This window comes from Nesoenas mayeri, assembly GCF_963082525.1.
Source record: "Nesoenas mayeri genome assembly, contig: SCAFFOLD_123, whole genome shotgun sequence".
Taxonomy (NCBI): Eukaryota; Metazoa; Chordata; class Aves; order Columbiformes; family Columbidae; genus Nesoenas; species Nesoenas mayeri.
Window position 1 is genome coordinate 1 of NW_027659987.1, and position 21334 is coordinate 21334.

The 21334-nt window shown below is 64.8% G+C and overlaps 1 protein-coding gene across 1 annotated transcript in view; it reads right to left on the reverse strand.

Moving 5' to 3' along the window:
* Positions 1-10: 10 nt before the first annotated feature.
* LOC308052480 (ryanodine receptor 1-like) overlaps positions 11-21334 on the reverse strand; it is a gene marked incomplete at both ends in the record, with an annotated part of 91430 nt that continues 70106 nt past the window's right edge. The window contains 28 exon segments of the mRNA XM_080364556.1: positions 11-106; positions 1874-1925; positions 2008-2108; positions 2214-2278; positions 2386-2478; positions 2481-2541; positions 3587-3721; positions 3801-3947; positions 4697-4757; positions 4840-4970; positions 5055-5097; positions 5355-5485; positions 6494-6721; positions 7314-7400; positions 8171-8336; positions 9007-9074; positions 9651-10451; positions 12407-12942; positions 13794-13875; positions 14927-15031; positions 15978-16106; positions 16813-16901; positions 17454-17534; positions 18941-18958; positions 19922-19995; positions 20870-20946; positions 21041-21120; positions 21218-21317. Of these exon segments, the coding sequence (XP_080220682.1) occupies positions 11-106; positions 1874-1925; positions 2008-2108; positions 2214-2278; positions 2386-2478; positions 2481-2541; positions 3587-3721; positions 3801-3947; positions 4697-4757; positions 4840-4970; positions 5055-5097; positions 5355-5485; positions 6494-6721; positions 7314-7400; positions 8171-8336; positions 9007-9074; positions 9651-10451; positions 12407-12942; positions 13794-13875; positions 14927-15031; positions 15978-16106; positions 16813-16901; positions 17454-17534; positions 18941-18958; positions 19922-19995; positions 20870-20946; positions 21041-21120; positions 21218-21317 (3837 nt within the window).

Here is a 21334-nt window from a genome sequence, read left to right on the forward strand (position 1 = left end):
GGTGTTGGGGTCACCCCAGCTGATCCTCGTATTGTTTGCGGAAACAGTCGCCGGCGGGGAAGAAATCCCAACAGCGCTCCTGGTACATCTTCCACACGTACGACTCCTGGGGGCGGGGGGGTCAGGGGGGGCCCCCGAGCCCCCCATGGGTCATAGAGACCCCCCCATAATCCATAGAACCCCCCATGGGTCATAGAGACCCCCCGTAATCCATAGAGACCCCCCCCATGGGTCATAGAGACCCCCCGTAATCTATAGAGACCCCCATAATCCATAGAGACCCCCATAATCCATAGAGACCCCCCATGGGTCATAGAGACCCCTCGTAATCCATAGAGCCCCCCCATGGGTCATAAGAGACCCCCCCGTAATCCATAGAGACCCCTCATGGGCCATAGAGCACCACTATGGGTCATATAGACCCCCCGTAATCCATAGAGACCTGCCGTAATCCATAGAGGCCCCCCCATAATCCATAGAGCCCCCCCATGGGCCATAGAGACCCCTGTAATCCATAGAGACCCCCCCATAATCCATAGAGACCCCCCACAGGCCATAGAGCCCCCCCCATGGGTCATAGAGACCCCCGTAAACCATAGAGACCCCACATGGGTCATAGAGCCCCCCCCTAATCCATAGAGACCCCCCGTAATCTATAGAGACCCCCATAATCCATAGAGCCCCCCCATGGGTCATAGAGACCCCTCATAATCCATAGAGCCCCCCCATGGGTCATAGAGACCCCCCGTAATCCATAGAGACCCCTCATGGGCCATAGAGCACCACTATGGGTCATATAGACCCCCCGTAATCCATAGAGACCTGCCGTAATCCATAGAGGCCCCCCCATAATCCATAGAGCCCCCCCATGGGCCATAGAGACCCCTGTAATCCATAGAGACCCCCCATAATCCATAGAGACCCCCCACAGGCCATAGAGCCCCCCCCATGGGTCATAGAGACCCCCGTAAACCATAGAGAGCCCACATGGGTCATAGAGCCCCCCCTAATCCATAGAGACCCCCCGTAATCTATAGAGACCCCCATAATCCATAGAGCCCCCCCATGGGTCATAGAGACCCCTCATAATCCATAGAGCCCCCCCATGGGTCATAGAGACCCCCCGTAATCCATAGAGACCCCTCATGGGCCATAGAGCACCACTATGGGTCATATAGACCCCCCGTAATCCATAGAGACCTGCCGTAATCCATAGAGGCCCCCCCATAATCCATAGAGCCCCCCCATGGGCCATAGAGACCCCTGTAATCCATAGAGACCCCCATAATCCATAGAGACCCCCCCATGGGTCATAGAGACCCCCGTAAACCATAGAGAGCCCACATGGGTCATAGAGCCCCCCCTAATCCATAGAGACCCCCCCGTAATCCATAGAGACCTCCCTATGGGTCATAGAGACCCCCCGGAATCCATAGATACCCCCCCATAATCCATAGAGCCCCCCATGGGTCATAGAGACCCCCCATGGGCCATAGAGACCCTCCATGGGCCATAGAGCGCCCCTACATGGGTCATAGAGCCCCCCCATGGTTGATAGAGCCCCCACGGGCCATAGAGCCCCCCCACCATGGGTCATAGGGTCCCCCATAATCCATAGAGACCCCCCCATGGGTCATAGAGCCACCCATGGGCCATAGAGCCCCCCAATAATCCATAGAGCCCCGCCATGGTTCATAGAGCCCCCCAGGGTTCATAGAGCCCCCCCCCAAACCCTTGTGACCCCCCGAACCCCATGAGACCCCCCCACTATGGCAGGTGATCCCCCCCACCCCGCATGACCCCCCAAACCCCATGTGACCCCCCCCCAGCTCATATGACCCCCCCAAACCCCCATGACCCCCCCAGGTCTCACCTGCCCCGTGTGCTCCGTCTCATCCTTATTGATCAGATACATCAAGAAGAACCTGGGGGGGGGGTCGGGGGGGTCAGCGGCCGGTGGGGGAATTTGGGGACCCCCCCCCCGTACCCCCCTTGTGCCCCCCATACATGTAATTGGCCAGGTTATGCTCCTCCAGCGTGTGGGTCTCGAACCCATGGGGGGTCGTGTCGAAATAGTCGCTCCCGATGCCGCAGATGAAGCATTTCGTCTGGGGGGGGGTGGATATCATCGGGGGGGGGGGGGGGGGGGATCAGGGACCCAGGCGTCCTGCCCGCCTCCCCCTCTATCCCCCTATGTTGGGGGGGTCACTCACCTCCATGTCCTCCTTCACCTGCTCCTGCTGGTCCCGCAGCTCCCCAAAAGCATCAATGATCAGACCTGGGTGGGGAGAAGGAAAAGGGGTTTGGGGGGGGTCAGAGGGGTACAGCCCCCCCCCCATTAGCCTCCCCAAGCCCCCCCCCCCAGGCCGGGGGTCCCCGCCCCACCCTGGATGATGGCCAGCAGGATGACGATGACGAAGAAGAAGAAGGTGATGTCGAACACCACGCGGTACAGCTCGTACTCGTCCCCCGCAGGTCCTCAATCTCGTCCCCGATGCCCCCCCCGGCACGCACCCCCACGTACATGTGGAACAGGTAACACTGCGGGGGGGGGGACACAGGGGTCAGGACCCCCCCCACCCACCAAGGGCCACGTGTCCCCCCCAATGGAGCCCCAAACCCTCAGAGGGACCCCAAGGACCATCCAACACCCCAAGCTCAAGGATCCTTGGATGCTCCAGGACACCCCCAGGGACCCCCAGGTGTCCCCGTCCCCCCCGGGACCCCTCAGTGTCCCGTCCCCCCCCCAGGTGTGTGTCCCCTCCATGGGCCCCTCAGTGTCCCCCCAGGGACCCCCCAAGGTGTTCCCGTCCCCCCAAGGGACACTTCAGGGTCTTCCCAAGTGTCCCCATCCCACCCAGGGACCCCTCAGTGTCCCCCTCAGATGTTCCCCCCAGGGACCCCTCAGTGTCCCCCCAGGGACCCCCCAAGGTGTCCCCGTCCCCCCAAGGGACACTTCAGGGTCTCCCCAAGTGTCCCCATCCCACCCAGGGACCCCTCAGTGTCCCCCCCAGATGTCCCCCCCCACGTGTGTCCCCCCCAGGGACCCCTCAGTGTCCCCCAGGTGTGTGTGTCCCCCAAGGGACCCCCCAGATGTGTGTCCCCCCCCCAGGGACCCCTCAGTGTCCCCCCAGATGTGTGTCCTCCAGCAGACCCCTCAGTGTCCCACCCAGGGACCCCCCAGGGACCCCTCAGGGTCCCCCAGGTGTGTGTGTGTGTCCCTCAAGGGACCTCTCAGTGTCACCCCCAGGGACCCCTCAGGGTCTCCCCAGGTGTCCCCTATCCCCCCCCAGGGACCCCTCAGTGTCCCCCCAGGTGTGTGTCCTCCAAGGGACCCCTCAGTATCCCCCCACATGTGTGTCCCCCCCATAGACCCCTCAGTGTCCCCGCCAGGGTCTCCCCAGGTGTCCCCTGTGTCCCCCCACCCTGGGTCTCCCCAGGTGTTCCCCCCAGGGACCCCTCAGTGTCCCCCCAAGTGTGTTCCCCACCCCAGGGACCCCTCAGTGTCTCCTACAGTTGTCCCCTGTCCCCCCACAGAGACCCCTCAGTGTCCCCCCAGGTGTCCCCATGTCCCCCCCCCACTGACCGTCATCATGTCGTCGCACTTCATGTCGGGCTCATCCTCATCCTCGCTCTTGTTGTAGAACTTGCGGAAGAAGTTGAAGGCCACCACAGTGTACAGATAGACCACCACGGCCAGCAGCCCCACGGTCATGGCCAGCTGGGGGGGGGACACAGTGTCAGGGGGGTGTTGTGTCCCCAGGACCCCCCCCCTTGCTCCGTGTCCCCCCCGCAGCCACCTGCTTGCCGTTGTGGGTGACGGAGGAGAGGATGGTGCGCAGGGTCTTCACTCCCATGGCGATGTCGAGCAGGTGGGAGGCGAAGAAGAAGTTGTTGTAGTGGCCCAGGAGGGACATGGCCATGTACCAGGTGAGGTAGAGGAAGGACTAGGGGGGGCACACATGGTGGGGGGGGCACAGAAGCATGGAATCAGTGTCAGGGATCAGAAGGGACCTCGAAAGTCCTGGCCACAAGCGCCCAGTGCTCAGCCCACAGCACCGCTGGTCTCCCATCCAAGTGCTGACCGGACCCGACCCTGCTTAGCTTCCCAGATCAGCCATTCTCAGGGTGTTACGACTGTATGTATTATAGAGATATCTATATATATATATATATATATATGTGAGGGGCAGGAGAACCTCTCTGACCTACTGGCCACCCCCTTCTAATCCCCCCCAGGTCCCATTGGCTTCCTGGCCACAAGGTCTCCCATCCAAGTACTGACCGGGCCCGACCCTGCTTAGCTTCCCAGACCAGCCATTCTCAGGGTGCTATGGCTGTATATACGATACATATATATATATATATATATCATGATAGTATCTGAACTAAACCCTTTTTCATGCTCACCCTGCTGTCCCCCAGGTCCCTTTCACCGCTCTCCATGGCAGCGCAGCCTCCCAGTGTCACCCACTCCTCCCAGTTTGGTGTCACCAGCAAACCGGTTGCCAGTCGCTCTATCCCCTCATCCAAGTCATTGGGGTCACCCCATGGCCTGGCACCCCCTCTCTGGGGGGCTCGCGCACCCCCCAGCACCCCGGGATATTCATCACCCCCAGGACCCCCATCACCCAGAACCAGGGGTCCCACACCCCCCGCCCTCCATCACTCCAACACCCCTTGAGCCCCTACTCACATTATCAGTGAAGATGACCCCGAACTTCCAGATCTGGTACCTGATGTCGATGGATGTGATCCTGGCGGGGGGGGAAACATGGGGTGAGGACCTGGGGGGACACACACACATCTCCGAGCCCCCCGAGGAGTCCCCCCACCCACCAGGTGAGCAAGGAGTTGTCGGGGGGGGGTTTCCGCTCCCCCTGCGCCCCGATTTCCAGGCTGGCCAGTTCCATCCCCAGCAGCTCCGCGATGCGCTCGCGCCCATAGATGTCCCCGTATTTCTCCAGCACCTGGGGACACACACACACACAGAGGCTGCAGCCCCCATTATGTGTGTGTATGTCTCCCCCCGGGCCTGCAGGACCCCCCCTCACCTTCCTCTTGACGAACTTGTCCCAGTAGTTGCTGGGGAAGGACCTGAGGGGATGCGGGGGGCGGTCAGCGGGGGTCAAGGGCCCCCCAGACCCCCCTCAGTGCGCACTGAGCACCAGCTGGTCCCACTGCCCCCCAGGACCCCCCAGACCCCCCTCAGTGTGCACTGAGCACCAGCTGGTCCCACTGCTCCCCAGGACCCCCCCAGACCCCCCTCAGTGGGCATTGAGGACCAGTTGGTCCCACCGTCTCCCCCCAGGACCCTCCCAGGGCCCCCCCAGAGCCCCAGGACCCCCCCTCACTGGGCGTTGAGCACCAGCCGGTCCCACTGCCCCTTCACGTCGTCGTCGGGGGGCTGCTCGGTGATGTAGAGCCCCGAGAACTCCAGGCTCCGCGCCAGCTCCTTCTCCCGCTTGAAGATCACCAGTGGGATCTGGGGGGACACGGGGGGGGTGACACGTTTGAGGGGACACGGTGAGGGGGGGGCGCTGGGGAGACGTTTGGGGGACACGTGGACACCGCGGGGGCGCCTCCAGCCGAATGCGCGGCAGCGCCGGGGGGCGTGGCCAGGAGCGAGGGGGCGTGGCCATTAAGTAGTAAGTGGCATATGGGCGTGGCAATGAGTGGGCGGGGGCGTGGCCACGGCAGGGTGGGTATGGCCGGGTAGGCGTGGTCTGGAGCCAGGTGGGCGTGGCCACGGTGACCCAGGGACACGGTGTGACCCCCCGTAACCCCCCCAGGGACACAGGGTTTGGGGAGAGGAGCATGGGCGTGCCCGGGGGGGCGAGTCCAGGAGGCGGGGCGAGTCCAGGGGGTGGGGCGTGTCCAGGGGGTGGGGCGAGTCCAGGGGGCGGGGCGTGCCCAGGGGCGTGTCCAGGGGCGGGGCATGTCAGGGCGTGTCCAAGGGGCGGGGCGGGGCATGTCAGGGCGTGTCCAGGGGGCGGGGCGAGTCCAGGAGGTGGGGCATGTCCAAGGGCGGGGCGTGCCAGGGGTGTGTCCAGGGGCGGGGCATGGTGGGGCGAGTCCAGGGGGCGGGGCGAGTCCAGGGGGCGGGGCGAGTCCAGGGGGCGGGGCGAGTCCAGGGGGCTGGGTGTGTCTGGGGCGGAGCATGTCAAGGGGCGGGGCATGTGGGGGCGTGTCTGGGGCGGAGTGTGTCCATGGGCGGGGCATGTGGGGCGTGTCCAGGGGGTGGGGCGTGTCCAGGAGGCAGGGCATGTCAGGGCGTGTCCAGGGGGCGGGGCGGGGGGCGTGTCCAGGAGCCAGGGCATGTCCAGGCAGCGGGGCGGGGGGGCGTGTCCAGGAGCCGGGGCGTGTCCAGGGGGCGGGGTGGGGGGCGTGTCCAGGAGCCAGGGCGTGTCCAGGGGGCGGGGCAGGGGGCGTGGCGCGTCCGGGGGCGTGTCCAGGGGCGGGGCGGGGGCGTGTCGAGGGGCGGGGCGGGCACCTTGAGGCAGTTGTAGCCGATGATGCACAGAAAGGCCACCAGCGTGTGCGCCAGCGCCAGCCCCTGCAGCGCCGGCTGCATGTAGCCCGTGCTCTCCTCCAGGAAGTAATAGACCACGCTGTCCTCGCCGGGCCCCCCCGCCTCGGCCCCCCCGGAGCCCTCGGCCTCGCCCGCCGCCCCCGAGCCCTCCAGCTCCTCCTCCTCGGCGCCCGGGGGGTGCTCGGATACCTGGGGGGGGTGAGGAGGCGCTGGGACGCACGCTGCCCACCCCCCGGTGCAGAGCGGCACCCCTATGGAGCCCACGGACCCCCCCAGGATGACTCCATGGTGAACCCCATAGCCCCCCCTAGGGAGACAGCGGGACCCCCACAGTGACCCCAGGGACACAAGAGTGACCCCCATGGTGACCCCGGGACATAGGGTGACCCCCATGGTGACTCCCCCCAGGGAAACAGGGTGACCCCACAACCCCCCCTAGGGACACAGCGGGACCCCCACAGTGACCCCAGGGACACAAGAGTGACCCCCATGGTGACCCCGGGACATAGGGTGACCCCCATGGTGACTCCCCTCAGGGAAACAGAGTGACCCCACAACCCGCCCAGGGACACAGTGGTCCCCCCTTAGGGACCCTCATGGTGACCCCCACCAGGGATAAGGGGTGTCCCCCAACAGCCCCCCCAGGGACACAGAGTGACCCCCATGGTGACCCCAGGACATAGGGCGACCCCCATGGTGACCTCCCCAGGGACACGAGGTGACCCCACAGCCCCACCCAGGGACACGGGGTGATGAGGGGTTCGGGGCCGCCCGTTCTGACCCGGTAGAAGAGGAGGATGAAGTTGATGGCGAAGGCGAGGAAGAGCGCCAGGAACCGCAGGTTGTAGAAGTTCCTGGACAGGTAGTTCTGGGGGGAAACACGGGATCAGGGCTGGGGGGGAACCCCAGGACCCCCCAAACACCCACCCCCTTGACGAGGGTCCCATTGAACACCCAAACACCCACCCCATTGATGAGGGTCCCGTTGACCCCCCACTCCTTTGGTGGGAGTCCCACTGACCCCCCAAACACCCACCCCAATGATGACGGTCCCATCGACCCCCCAAACACCCACCCCATTGGTGGGGGTCCCATTGACCCCCTTGAGCACCCACTGCAATTGATGGGGATCCCATTGATCACCCATCCACATTGGTGAAGGTCCCATTGACCCCCCAAACACCCACCCCCATTGATGGGTGTCCCACTGATCACCCACCCCATGGGCGGGGGTCCCATTGATCACTCACCCCCATTGGGGATCCCATTGATCACCCACCCCCATTCGGGGTCCCATTGATCACCCATCCCCATGGACGGGGGTCCCATTGATCACCCACCCCATTGGGGGTCCCATTGATCACCCACCCCCACTGGAGGTCCCATTGATCACCCACGCCCATTGATGGGTGTTCCACTGGACACCCATCCCCATTGATGGAGGTCCCATTGATCGCCCATCCCCATTGGGGGTCCCATTGATCACCCACCCCCATTGGTGATCCCATTGATCACCCACCCCCATGGATGGGGTCCCATTGATCACCCACCCCCACTGATCACCCACCCCCATGTCTGGGGGTCCCGTCACTCGTGTCACGGGGGTGGCCCCCCCCCCCCACCCCAGCCCCTCCGTACCAGGAACTTGACCCTCTGGACCTCCAGCTCTGCCCAGAACTCGAAGGCGCCTTCTGCCGGCGGCTCCTTGCGCTCCCGCGGCACCGACTTCCTGCGCTTCGGGGGGGGCCCGGGCTCCGGTCCCCCCTCCCCCGCCTCCGCCCCGCCCTTCTCCCCGTTCTCCGTGCTGCGGGAGGGGGCGCTGCTGGTGGGACCCCGACCCTCCTCGCAGCCCCCCATAGGGGACAGGGACCCAACGGGGATGGGACCCCAATGGGGACAGGGACCCCCCATGGGGACAGGGACCCCCAGTGGGGACGGGGACCTCAACGGGGATGGGACCCCCAATGGGGATGGGGACCCCCAATGGGGACAGGGACCCCCATGGGGACAAGGATCCCAATGGGGATGGGACCCCCAGGGGGACAAGGACCCCCAATGGGAACGGGAACCCCAACGGGGATGGGACCCCCATGGGGACGGGGACCACAATGGGGATGGGACCCCCATGGGGACAGGGACCCCCAATGGGAATGGGGACCCCAACGGGGATGGGGCTCCTCAATGGGGACGGGGACCCCAACGAGGATGGGGACCCCCAATAGGAACAGGGACCCCCAATGGGAAGGGGGACCCCAACGGGGATGGGGACTCCCATGGGGACGAGGACCCCCAATGGGAACAGGGACCCCAATGGAGACGGGGACCCCCAATGGGAACGGGGACCCTAATGGGGACGGCGACGCCAACGGGGACGGGGACCCCCAGTGGGAACGGGGACCCCAATGGGGACGGGGACCCCAACGGGGACGGGGACCCCCATGGGGACGGGGACCCCCACGGGGACCCCCACTCACTCAGCTTTCTCGGGCTCCCCCCCCGGCTCCTCGTCCTTCGGCGCCTCCTCCACCTCCTCCCCGTCCTCCTGGTGGGGGGGGAGACAGGATTGGACCCCCGCAGTGTCCTGTGCCCCCATAGGGATCCCCCAATATTCTACCCCCCCCAGCATCCCAACCCTCATAAGGACCCACCCCAACATCCTGCCCCCCCTCCTTGACCCAGGAACCCCCAACATCCCACCTTCCTCATAGGGGACCCCTGGAGTCCTTCCCCCACAGGGGACCCCCCTCAACATCCTGACCCTCCCCAAGGACCCTCCCACGGGCCCCCCCACTGTCCTGCCCCCCCACTGTCCTGCCCCCCCATAGGGACCCCCCCCCACATCCTGACCCCCAGGATCCCCCCCAAGCATCCCATTCCCCCATAGGGACCCCCCCAACATCCTGGCCCCCCATAGGGACCCCCAGCATCCCACCCCCCATAGGGACACCCCAGCATCCCACCCCCAATAGGGACCCCATAACATCCTGGCCCCCCCACCCCTCCAAGGACCCTCCCCACATCTCAACTCCCATAGGGATCCCCCAGCATCCCACCCCCAATAAGGACCCCCCCACCATCCCACCCCCCCAACACCCCGTCCCCCCACCCATCCCCATACCCCAATCTTCCTGCGGAGGATGGGGGTTCCCTCGGGGGTGGGGGGCTCAGCGCCGGGGGGCTCCCCGATATCCCCCAGCCCCCCCGGCGCATCGGGGGCCGCCGGCCGATAGTGCCCGGGCTCCTTGCGCGCCCCGAAAACCGCGGGGGTCGCCGCCGCCGCCGCCTCCTCCTCCTCCTCCTCCTCGGGGGGCTGCGGCTCGTGGGGCTCGGGCGGGGGGCCGGGCTCTTGGGGCTCCCCCTCGTCGCCCCCCGCCGCGCCCCCCCCGGCCTCGCCGCCCCCCACGGCGTCCTGCGTGGGGTCGGGCATGCTGGCCAGCAGCTCGGCCAGCGCCAGCCGCTGCGCCCCCTCCACCAGCCCCCCGCCGAACAGCGACGCCCACGCCAGCCGCCCCACGGCGCCCAGCGCCCCCCAGCCCCCCAGCAGCGCCCCCAGCAGCGCGCGGCCCGCCGCCGCCCCCGCCGCCCGCGCCAGCTCCCGGCCCGGCCGCCGCCGCAGCCGCCGCAGCCGCCGCTTCCACGTCTGGGGGGACCCCAGGAGGCGCCGCAGCCCCCCGGCCCCCGCCAGCAGCTCCCCGAAGGCCGAGGCGGGCTCGGCGGGGGGGGCGGGGGCGTCGGGGCCTTCGTCCTCCTCGTCCTGCTCCTCGTCCTCGTCCTCGTCGCGCGGCGGCTCCTCCTCCGACAGCCGCGACGCGATCTGCATCTCGAAGATGGTGTCCTCGCAGAAGTTGACGAACAGCTCCATCTTCTCGGCCTCGCCGCCCTCGTTCACCACGTCGAAGATGAACTGGCGCTTGGACTCCTGCGGGACGGGCAATTAACGGGGAACTAATTAACCTTTCACCCACGTCGCAAGTCGTCGTACGGGAAACTCGCTGATAAACCCCTTGGGTGCGCCCCTGGGTGAGCAAGGGTCCTGGGTTTGTGAATGAGGGTCCTGGGTTTGCTAACGAGTGTCCTGGGTTGGTTAATGAGTGTCCTGGTTTGTTAACGAGTTTCTCATTAGTGAATTCGCCGTTCACATCAGCTGCGTTTTAGCGTAACAGATGCGTTTTGGTGACGCAATGGGAGGTCATTGATGAGGACGGACGCACATCCCGACAAGAAACCAGTGGCCAAAAACTGACCAACTGAGTATTCCATCCCATTCACATCATATTTCATATAAAATTAGGAGATTGCAAGGATTTAATCCATTTTCCCTACGGCCGAAATTAGGGGAGGACGTCAAAATTCGGCCCTGTGAACCGAGGCCGAGTGACTGAATCCAGCTCCGCGTGGCTGCAGAGTCCAGTCCGGGCCTTGGGGTGCCTGCCCTGCAGCTGCTGCCACTTTCCACATTGGTTTGGTATAGTTTGTACTATTTTTCTTTATTCTATCAGTATTTTCCTCTATTTTATTGTCACCCTGCAATCAAACCTCCACAACTACACAGAAACATGGGCACGGGACAGGAGATACACCAGTTTAACCAGCTCAGCAGCTCGAGTTCCAACCGGACCAAAGGTGTAGGGAGAAGACGACTCTGGTTCGCAACCGGGAGGTGGAGACTATAGAAATGATCTCCAGAACGCATTCTAATAAGAATCAACTTCTCAGGGTGGTTGGGAATACGTTCCTAAAGCTTCCATGAATTTGTAGCGCTTTACCGCGCTTAACCGAGCTCGTAGCTGTTGAAAACGTACACATGCTATAGGGGGAATGATCCCCGCCCCGTTGTACATACAAACTCGCTTTACAAGCACGGAATCACGGAATGGAGCGGGTTGGAAAGCCCTCGGCGGTCATCCAGTCCAACCCGTGGTCCAACTCCGGTCCATTGACCGGAGGACACAGGGACATCCCGGGGGACACCCCGGGGTGACACGAGGACAACCCAGGGTGACATGGGGATACCCCGGGGTGACACGGGGACACCCCAGGGTGACATGGGGATACCCTGGGGTGACACGGGGGCAACCCAGGGTGACACGGGGACAACCCGGGGTGACACCCCAGGGTGACACGGGGACAACCCAGGGTGACATGGGGAGAACCCAGGGTGACATGGGGATACCCTGGGGTGACACGGGGGCAACCCAGGGTGACACGGGGACACCCCGGGGTGACACGGGGACTACCCAGGGTGACATGGGGACACCCCGGGGTGACACCCCAGGGTGACACGGCGACAACCCAGGGTGACATGGGGAGAACCCCAGGATCACATGGGGGCAACCCAGGGTGACACGGGGACACCCTGGGGTGACACGAGGGCAACCCGCGGTGACACGAGGGACAACCCAAGGTGACACGGGGACTACCCAGGGTGACACGGGGACACCGCAGGGTGACACCCCAGGGTGACACGGGACAACCCAGGGTGACATGGGGGACATCCCAGGGTGACATGGGGACACCCCAGGATGACATGGGAGCACCCCAGGATGACATGGGAGCACCCCAGGATGACATGGGGACACCCCAGGGTGACACCCCAGGGTGACACCCCAGGGTGACATGGGGACAACCCAGGGTGACACGGGGGACACCCCAACGAGACTCGGGGACACCCCAGGGTTATACGGGGGCAACCCAGGGTGACACAGGGGCAACCCAGGGTGACACGGGGGACACCCCAGGGTGACATGGGGACACCCCAGGGCGAAACGGGGACAACCCAGGGTGACACGGGGACACCCCAGGATGACACCCCAGGGTGACACGGGGACACACGTGCCTAAGCGCCCCCTCCAGGGTCGCAGCGCCGCTCCTCACCTTGACCTGCGGCATCTCCCACTGCGCCTTGTTGGCGGCGCTGATCTCGAAGTAGAGGCGCTCGATGCGCCGCGCCGCCCCCATGATCTCGATGCGCCCCAAGAAGGGCCGGAAGTACTCCAGGATGCTCTCAGCCTGCTCCAGGAAGGTGCGGAGCCGCTGGTCGTGCGGCACGTGCTCCGCCAGGTTGGTGAGCAGCACGGCCACGTTGAAGCCGATGTCGCGCGCCGGCTCCTGGAAGCGCCCGGCGAACGCCTCCACGTCGATCATCTCGTTCTCGTCGGCCTCGGAGCAGGAGAGCAGGAACTGGATCTCGGCGGGTTCGAACTGCTTCTGGCTGTCCATGGCCTTCTGGAAGTCCTTCTTGGAGATGAGCCCGCGTGGGTCCGACACGTAGTCGCGGAACGCGTCCGACGACACGATGTCGCGCAGCTTCAGGAACATGTCGAAGAACTTGAGGATCATGGTGACGTTGCTGGACGACTCCACCAGCATGTCCACCATCTGGCGCGCGATCGTGCCGTTCACCACGTTGCCTAAAGTTGGGGGGAAATAATGGGGGGAGCTTGTGAGGGTTGGGGGGGGGGGGCTGTGGGGACAGCCCGGAGAGACCTGGGGACACCCCAAAGGGACAGGAGACACCCCAAAGGGACAGGGGACACCCCAAAGGGACAGGGGATGGCCCGGAGAGCCCCGGTGACCAGGGGACACCCCAGGGGGTCAAGGGACACCCCAAGGGACAGGGGACACCCCAAAGGGACAGGGGACACCCCAAAGAGACCTGGTGACACCCCAAGGGACAGGGGACACCCCGGAGAGCCCTGGTGACCAGGGGACACCCCAAAGGGACAGAGGACACCCCAGAGAGACCGGGTGACCAGGGGACACCCCAGGTGGTCAAGGGACACCCTGGAGAGACCTGGTGACACCCCAAGGGACAGGGGACACCCCAAAGAGCCCTGGTGACCAGGGGACACCCCAAGGGACAGGGGACACCCTGGAGAGACCTGGTGACCAGGGGACACCCCAGGTGGCCAAGGGACACCCCAAGGGACAGGGGACATCCCAGAGATCCTTGGGGACAACCCAAGGGACAGGTGACACCCCAAAGAGCCCTGGTGACCAGGGGACACCCCAGGTGGCCAAGGGACACCCCAATGGACAGGGGACACCCCAGAGATCCCTGGGGACACCCCAAGGGACAGAGGACACCCCGGAGAGCCCCAGTGGCCAGGGGACGCTCGCAAGCGGCCACCACGGGTGGTGGGGAGCACCCTGGAGAACAAGGGGACACCCCAGGGGCCAAAGGCCACCCTGGAGTGACCCGGTGGCCAGCGCGTGGCCCAGGTGGCCAGTGGAGCCGGGGGGCACACAGGAGGGCCCCCACCTTCCAGCAGGGACAGCAGCATCACCACCATGTCCTTCTGTAGGTCCAGCAGCTCCTTCAGGAGCCCGATCTGGCTGGAGTCCTGGGGGGGTCACACACCATGAGCCCCGGGTGACCCCCCCACGGCCCCGCCCCCCCACCCCACCCCACCAATGAGGGGCTGGTGACCCCCACTCCCGCACAACCCAAGCACTGGGGGTGTCAGGGGGCTCTGCCATGCTGGGGGGGTTAGCGAGGCCATGCAGCGCTGGGGGGGCTCGGGGGGGTCTTACGCCCGTCCGCGGTCCCGGCGTTTGGCCCCTCTGGCAGCAATGGGGCGGAAAGGTTGGTCAGAGCCACCCGGGGGGGCCCATGGGGTAACGGGGGGTCCCCACCCCCACATCGGGGGGTCCTGGGGGTGCCCCGGGGGCAATGAATGGGATGGGTTGGGGACATGGGGGAGGCTGCTGGTGCCCCCAGGGACATGGGTGTCCCCAGTGCCCCAAGGGACAGGGGACACCCCAAAGGGACAGGGGACACCCCAGAGAGACCCGGTGACCAGGGGACACCCCAAGGGACAGGGGACATCCCAAAGGACAGGGGACACCCCGGAGAGCCCTGGTGACCAGGGGACACCCCAAAGGGACAGGGGACACCCCAAAGGGACAGGGGACACCCCGGAGAGCCCTGGTGACCAGGGACACCCCAAGGGACAGGGGACACCCTGGAGTGACCTGGTGACCAGGGGACACCCCAAGGGACACCCTGGAGAGCCCTGGTGACCAGGGGACACCCCAAGGGACACCCCGGAGAGACCTGGTGACCAAGGGACACCCCAAGGGACACCCTGGAGAGCCCTGGTGACCAGAGGACACCCCAAAGGGACAGGGGACACCCCGGAGAGACCTGGTGACCAGGGGACACCCCAAGGAACAGGGGACACCCGAAAGGGACAGAGGACACCCCAGAGAGACCTGGTGACCAGGGGACACCCCAAAGGGACAGGGGACACCCCAGGGGGTCAAGGGATGCCCCGAGGGACAGGGGACAACCCAGAGAGCCCTGGTGACCAGGGGACACCTTGGGGACCAGGTGCCTCGGGGACAGTGGGTTAGTGGGGGGGTCCCAGTGCTCCCAGTGCTCCCAGTGCCCACCTGGGCCAGCTTCTTCATCATGTGGGCGAAGACGTGCAGGAAGCCGACGACGGCGTCCCAAAGGCGGCTGTGCGCCAGGCTCTGCTGGTTCCCCGTGCACGGACCCTGCGGGGACAGCGGCTGGCACCCGGGGACCTCGGGGACCCTTGGGGACACCGGAGCCCTGGGGAGCCCCGAGAGCCCCAGCGAACTGGGACCACTGGGGAACAGCAGGGACATGGGGAGACACTGGGACATTGGGGTGTTGGGGACTCCAGGGGCTTCGGGGACATTGGGACACCGAGGGACTCTGGGGACATCGGGACCCCTTGGACAATGGGGTTCTTGGGGACCCCAAGGGACATCGGGACCCCTTGGGGACACTGAGGGACAAGGGACCCCTTGGACACTGGCGTTCTTGGGGACACTGAGGGACAAGGGACCCCTTGGACACTGGGGTTCTTGGGGACATCTCAGGGACATTGGGACCCCTTGGACACTGAGGTTCTTGGGGACACCAAGGGACATCGGGATCCCTTGGGGACACTGAGGGACAAGGGACCCCTTGGACACTGGGGTTCTTGGGGACACCAAGGGATATCGGGACCCCTTGGACACTGGGGTTCTTGGGGACCTACAGGGACACCGGGGTTCTTGGGGACATCCCAGGGACATCGGGACCCCTTGGACACCGGGGTTCTTGGGGACCCCAAGGGACATCGGGACCCCTTGGACACTGGGGTTCTTGGGGACATCCCAGGGACATCGAGACCCCTTGGACACCGGGGTTCTTGGGGACCCCAAGGGACATCGGGACCCCTTGGACACTGGGGTTCTTGGGGACCCCAAGGGACACCGGGGTTCTTGGGGACCCCAAGGGACATCGAGACCCCTTGGACACTGGGGTTCTCGTGGACCTTCAGGTACATCATGATCCTTGGGGACACCCCATGGACGTTCGGGGCCACCAGGATCCCCAGGACACCGAGACCTCTGGTGACCCTGAGGAGCCGGGGACCCTCCAGGGCCCCGCTGTGGGGCAGGGGCTCCGACCCCCTGGCTGTACACCCACCTGGATGTACTCGGTGAGGCTGTTGAAGACCTGCTTGGCCACGGCCATGGCCTTGGAGAAGTTGCGCTTGCCCTGCTCGTCGATGACGTCCTTGCCCGAGTAGTACCAGTAGAAGTCGCTGATGGACTCCTGGGGGGTGGGGACATCAGCGGGGGGACATGGGGGGACGTGGGGGGACACGGGGACCCACGGCAGCGGGAGGGGACGGGGACGTGGGGCTGGGGACGTGGGGCTGGGGACGAGGGTGGGACAGGGACAGGGCTGGAGAGCACGGTGGAGGGCTGGGGGTTGCTGGGGGTCACTGTGGGTCACCATGGGGTGCCATGGGGCACCATGGGGCGCTGTGGGTCACTGGGGGTCACTGTGGGTCACTGTAGGTCACTGGGGATCACTGGGGGTCGCCAGGGGTCACTGGGGGTCACTGGGGGTCGCTGGGGGTCGCTGGGGGTCGCTGGGGGTCATTGGGGGTCACCAGGGATCACTGTGGGTCACCAGGGGTCGCCATGGGTCACTGGGGGTCACTGTGAGTCGCTGTGAGTCATTGGGGGTCACTGGGGGTCACTGTGAGTCGCTGTGAGTCATTGGGGGTCATTGGGGGTCACCATGGGTCACTGGAGGTCACCGTGGGTCGCTGTGGGTCACCATGGGTCACTGGGGGTCACCGTGGGTTGCTGTGGGTCACTATGGGGCACTGGGGGGCACCGTGGGGTGCTGTGGGTCACTGTGGGTCACCATGGGTCACTGGGGGTCACTGTGGGTCACCGTGGGTCACTGTGGGTCGCCGTGGGTCGCCGTGGGTCGCCGTGGGTCACCGTGGGGCGCCGTGGGGTGGTACCTGCAGGCGCAGCAGATAGTCCACGGTGCAGATGATGATGTTGATGGTCGTCGTGTTCCCCGTCTGGGTGCGCAGGTAGTTCTGGAAATCTGGGGGGATATATGGGGTGAGACCGGCCCCACGGCCACCCTCTGTCACCCACTGTCACCCATTGGCACCCACTGCCACCCACTGTCACCTATGGCCACCCACTGTCACCCATGGCCACCCACTGTCACCCATCGCCAGCCACTGTCACCCACAGCCACCCACTGTCACCCGCAGCCACTGTCACCCACGGCCACCCACTGTCACCCACAGCCACCCACTGTCACCCATTGCTATCCACTGTCACCTATGGCCACCCACTGTCACCCATTGCCACTGTCACCCACAGCCACCCACTGCCACCTATGGCCACCCACTGTCACCCACGGCCACCCACAGACACCCACTGTCACCCACAGACACCCATTGCCACTGTCACCCACCGCCACCCACTGTCACCCATTGCCACCCACTGTCACCCACGGCCACCCCATTGCCCCAATTCTGCTCCACAATCCCCCAAAGCCCCTTCCCCATCCCCTATCCCCCTGTGTCCCCATGTCCCCCATATCCCCCCATCCCCCCATGTCCCCCCATGTCCCCGTGTCCCCCACCGTTGTTGTGCCCCTCGCAGAGCAGCTGCAGCAGCCGGAACAGATCCTGCGTGAACTCGTCGTCTGACATCACCTTCTCCCCTGGGGGGGACACGGGGACGGGGTCACACGGGGACAAGGTCACGGTCACGGGTGGCCCAGGCCAGGCCACGCTGGGGACCACGAGGTGACATCCCGGGGTCGGGGGGGGTGTGGGGACAAAGGGCAGCAGCGCGGGGACACCCCAGGGGGACCGAGGCACATGAAGGTGACACGGGGACATCCTGGGGGACACCCCAGGGTGACAAAGAGACACCCCAGAGTGACAAAGAGACATCCCAGGGTGACACGAGGACACCCCAAGGTGACAAAGAGATGTCCCAGGGTGACAAAGAGACACCCCAGGGTGCAACGCGGTCATCCCGAAGGACATGGGGACACCCCAGGGGACACAGGGACATCCCGGGGGACACCCCAGGGTGGCAAAGAGACATCCCAGGGTGACAAAGGAACACCCCAGGGTGACACGGGGACATCCTGGGGGACATGGGGACACCCCAGGGTGACATGAGGGTGACACAGGGACACCGCAGTGACACAGGGGTGACATGGGGGTGACACGGGGGTGACACGGGGACACATGGGGTGACATGGGGGTGACATGGGGACGACAGGGGGACGACAGGGGGGTGACACGGGGACACATGGGGTGACATGGGGGTGACATGGGGGTGACACGGGGGTGACATGGGGTGACATGGGGGTGACACAGGGACACAGGGGTGACACGGAGGTGACATGAGGGTGACACGAGGACGACATGGGGGTGACACGGGTGGCAGGGGGTTAGCGTGGGGGGCACAGCCAGCGGGGCCGAGGGTTTGGGGACAAGCGGGGCAGCCGTGCGGGGGGGACACCGGGGGACACAGGACACGCCGTGGGTCCCATCCTGCTCTGGGGACCACACTGCTGCCACCCCCAGCACCCCCGCCTGGAGACCCTACGGTGACAACAGCCTAGAGCCCTGCAACACCACCCTATAGATCCTATACACCCCCCAGCCCTATAGGCCACATACAACACCCCCCAGCCCTATAGATCCTATACACCCCCCCAGCCCTATAGGCCACATACACCCTCCCCTAGCCCTATAGATTCTCCACAACCCCCCCCAGCCCTATATGCCCTATACACCCTTCCCCAGCCCTATAGATTCTCCACAACCCCACCCAGCCCTATAGGCCCTATACAACCTCCCCCCAGCCCTATAGATTCTATACAATGCCCGCCAGCCCTATAAATGCTATACAACCTCCCCCTAGCCCTATATATTCTATACACTCCCCCCAAGTCCTATAGGCCTCATACAACCTCCCCCAGCCCTATAAATTCTATACAACCTCCCCCCAGCCCTATAGATTCTATACACGCTCCCCCTAGCCCTATAGATTCCATACAAGCTCCCTGCAGCCCTATAGATTCTATAGACCCCCCAGCGGAGTATTTACCATTCTCACGGCTGATGACTGTCACCAGGAGCCGGGGGGGGAGAGAAGGGAGACAGGTGAGCGGGGGGGTCGTTAGGGCTTTTTGGGGGTCGTTAGGGCTGTGGGGTAATTAGGGGCAGGGGGGTCATTAGGGCATGGGGGTCATTAGGGCTTTGAGGGGGTCATTAGGGTTTGGGGGTCATTAGGGCTTTGGGGGGGGTCATTAGGGCTGGGGGTCATTAGGGCTTTGGGGGGATCATTAGGGTTTGGGGGTCATTAAGGTTTGGGGATTATTAGGGTTTGGGGTCTTAGGGCAATGGGGTCATTAGGATTTGGGAGTCATTAGGGTTTGGGGGGTCATTAGGGCAGTGGGGTCATTAGGGTTTGGGGGGTCATTAGGGCAGGGGGATCATTGGTGCTTGAGGGGTTGTTAGGGCAATGGGGTCATTAGGGTTTGGGGGGTCATTAGGGCTTGGGGGGTCATTAGGGTTTGGGGGGTCATTAGGGCAATGGGGTCATTAGGGTTTGTGGGTCATTAGGGTTTGGGGTCGTTAGGGCAGGGGGGTCATTAGGGTTTGAGGGGCATTAGGGTTTGGGGGGTCGTTAGGGCAATGGGGTCATTAGGGCAGGGGGTCATTAGGGTTTGGAGTGGGTCATTATGGCAGGGGGGTCATTAGGGCTTTGGGGGCTCATTAGGGCTTTGGGGGCTCATTAGGGTTTGGGCATCATTATGGCGGGGGGTCATTAGGGTTTGGGGGGGTTATTAGGGTTTGGGGGGTCATTATGGCAGGGGGGTCATTAGGGTTTGGGCATCATTAGGCTTTGGGGGGGGTCATTAGGCTTTGGGGGGTCATTAGGGGCTCAGAGCCGCAGCGGGGGCTCGGGGGCAGCAGCGCAGGGGCCGGGGGGGGGGCAGGACGGGGACCCCCCAACCGCAGCCACCCAACCCTCCCCCGCCCCCCCATCTCATGGGGTCCCGGGGGGGCCGGCCCCCCCACTCACTCGTCCCCTCCTCCGTCACCATCCCCAGCCCCTCCGCCTTGTTCTGCCGCTCAAAGGCGTTCAGGTCCAGGACGCTGCGGGAAACGGGGGCCGGGGGGGCCCCAAAACACAATGGGACCCCCCCAAAGCAACACCGGGACCTACCCCCCCCAAAACCCCCCCAGGACCCCCAAAAACCCCACGGGGACCCCCCCAGGACCCCCCAAAACCCCACTGGGACCCCCTGAACCCTGACAGGACCCACCACCCCCAAAACCCAATGGGACCCCCCGAAAGCACCACCGGGACCTACCCCCCAAGACCCCCCCAGGACCCCCAAAAACCCCACCAAGACCCCCCCAAAACCTCAATTCCCACGGGGGGACCCCAGTTCCAATGGAGGGGACCCCAGTTCCCATGGGGACCCCAATTCCAGTGGGGGACCCAATTGCTCACAGGGGGACCCTGATTCCAATGGGGGGACCCCGATTCTCACGGGGGGTCCCCAGTTCCAATAGGGGGACCCCAATTCCCACAAGGGGACCCCGATTCCCATGGGGACCCCAATTCCAGTGCGGGACCCAGATTCTCACGGGGGGACCCCGATTCCCATGGGGGGACCCTGATTCCAATGGGGGGGACCCCAGTTCCAATGAGGGGACCCTGATTCCCATGGGGACCCCAATTTCAGTGGGGGACCCAAATGCTCACAGGGGGAACCCAATTCCAATGGGGGGGACCCCAGTTCCCGCAGAGAGACCCTGATTCCCACGGGGGGACCCCAATTCCAATGGGGACCCCAATTCCAGTGGAGGACCCAATTGCTCACAGGGGGACCCCGATTCCAAAGAGGGGACCCCAGTTCCCACAGAGGGACCCCAGTTCCAATGGGGGGACCCCAATTCCCACGGGGGGTCCCCAGTTCCAATGGGGGGACCCCAATTCCAATGGGGGGGACCCCAGCATCACCTGCAGGTCTGCATCAGCGCCTGGACGCTCTGGAAGAACCCGACCTCCCGCTTCTCCTTCAGGTAATCCAGCATTTTCTATGGGGGGGGGCACACATGGGGACACGTGACAGGGGGACACGGCCCCCACGGGGACACACGGACACGAGGACAGACGGACACCCTCCCTCACCTGCTGCACTTCAGCGTTGCCCCCGTTGAGGATGGAGATGCCCAACTTGAGGGTGGAGGAAACCATCTCCCCCCGTTCCCCTGGAAACGGCACCGGGGGGGGGTCACCGGGGGGTCCCCAAGGAGCCCCCGTGCTGGGGGGGTGTTGTTTTGGGGATGGGGGCGGGGGGGGTCTCACCCTTGCAGGCACTGATCATCTGCAGCACCATCTCGGCCGCCCCCCGCGTGTGCAGCCGCGACTGCTGGTACAGCAGCTTCTGCTTCTCCATCTCCTTCTCCTGGGGGGGGCGCGGAG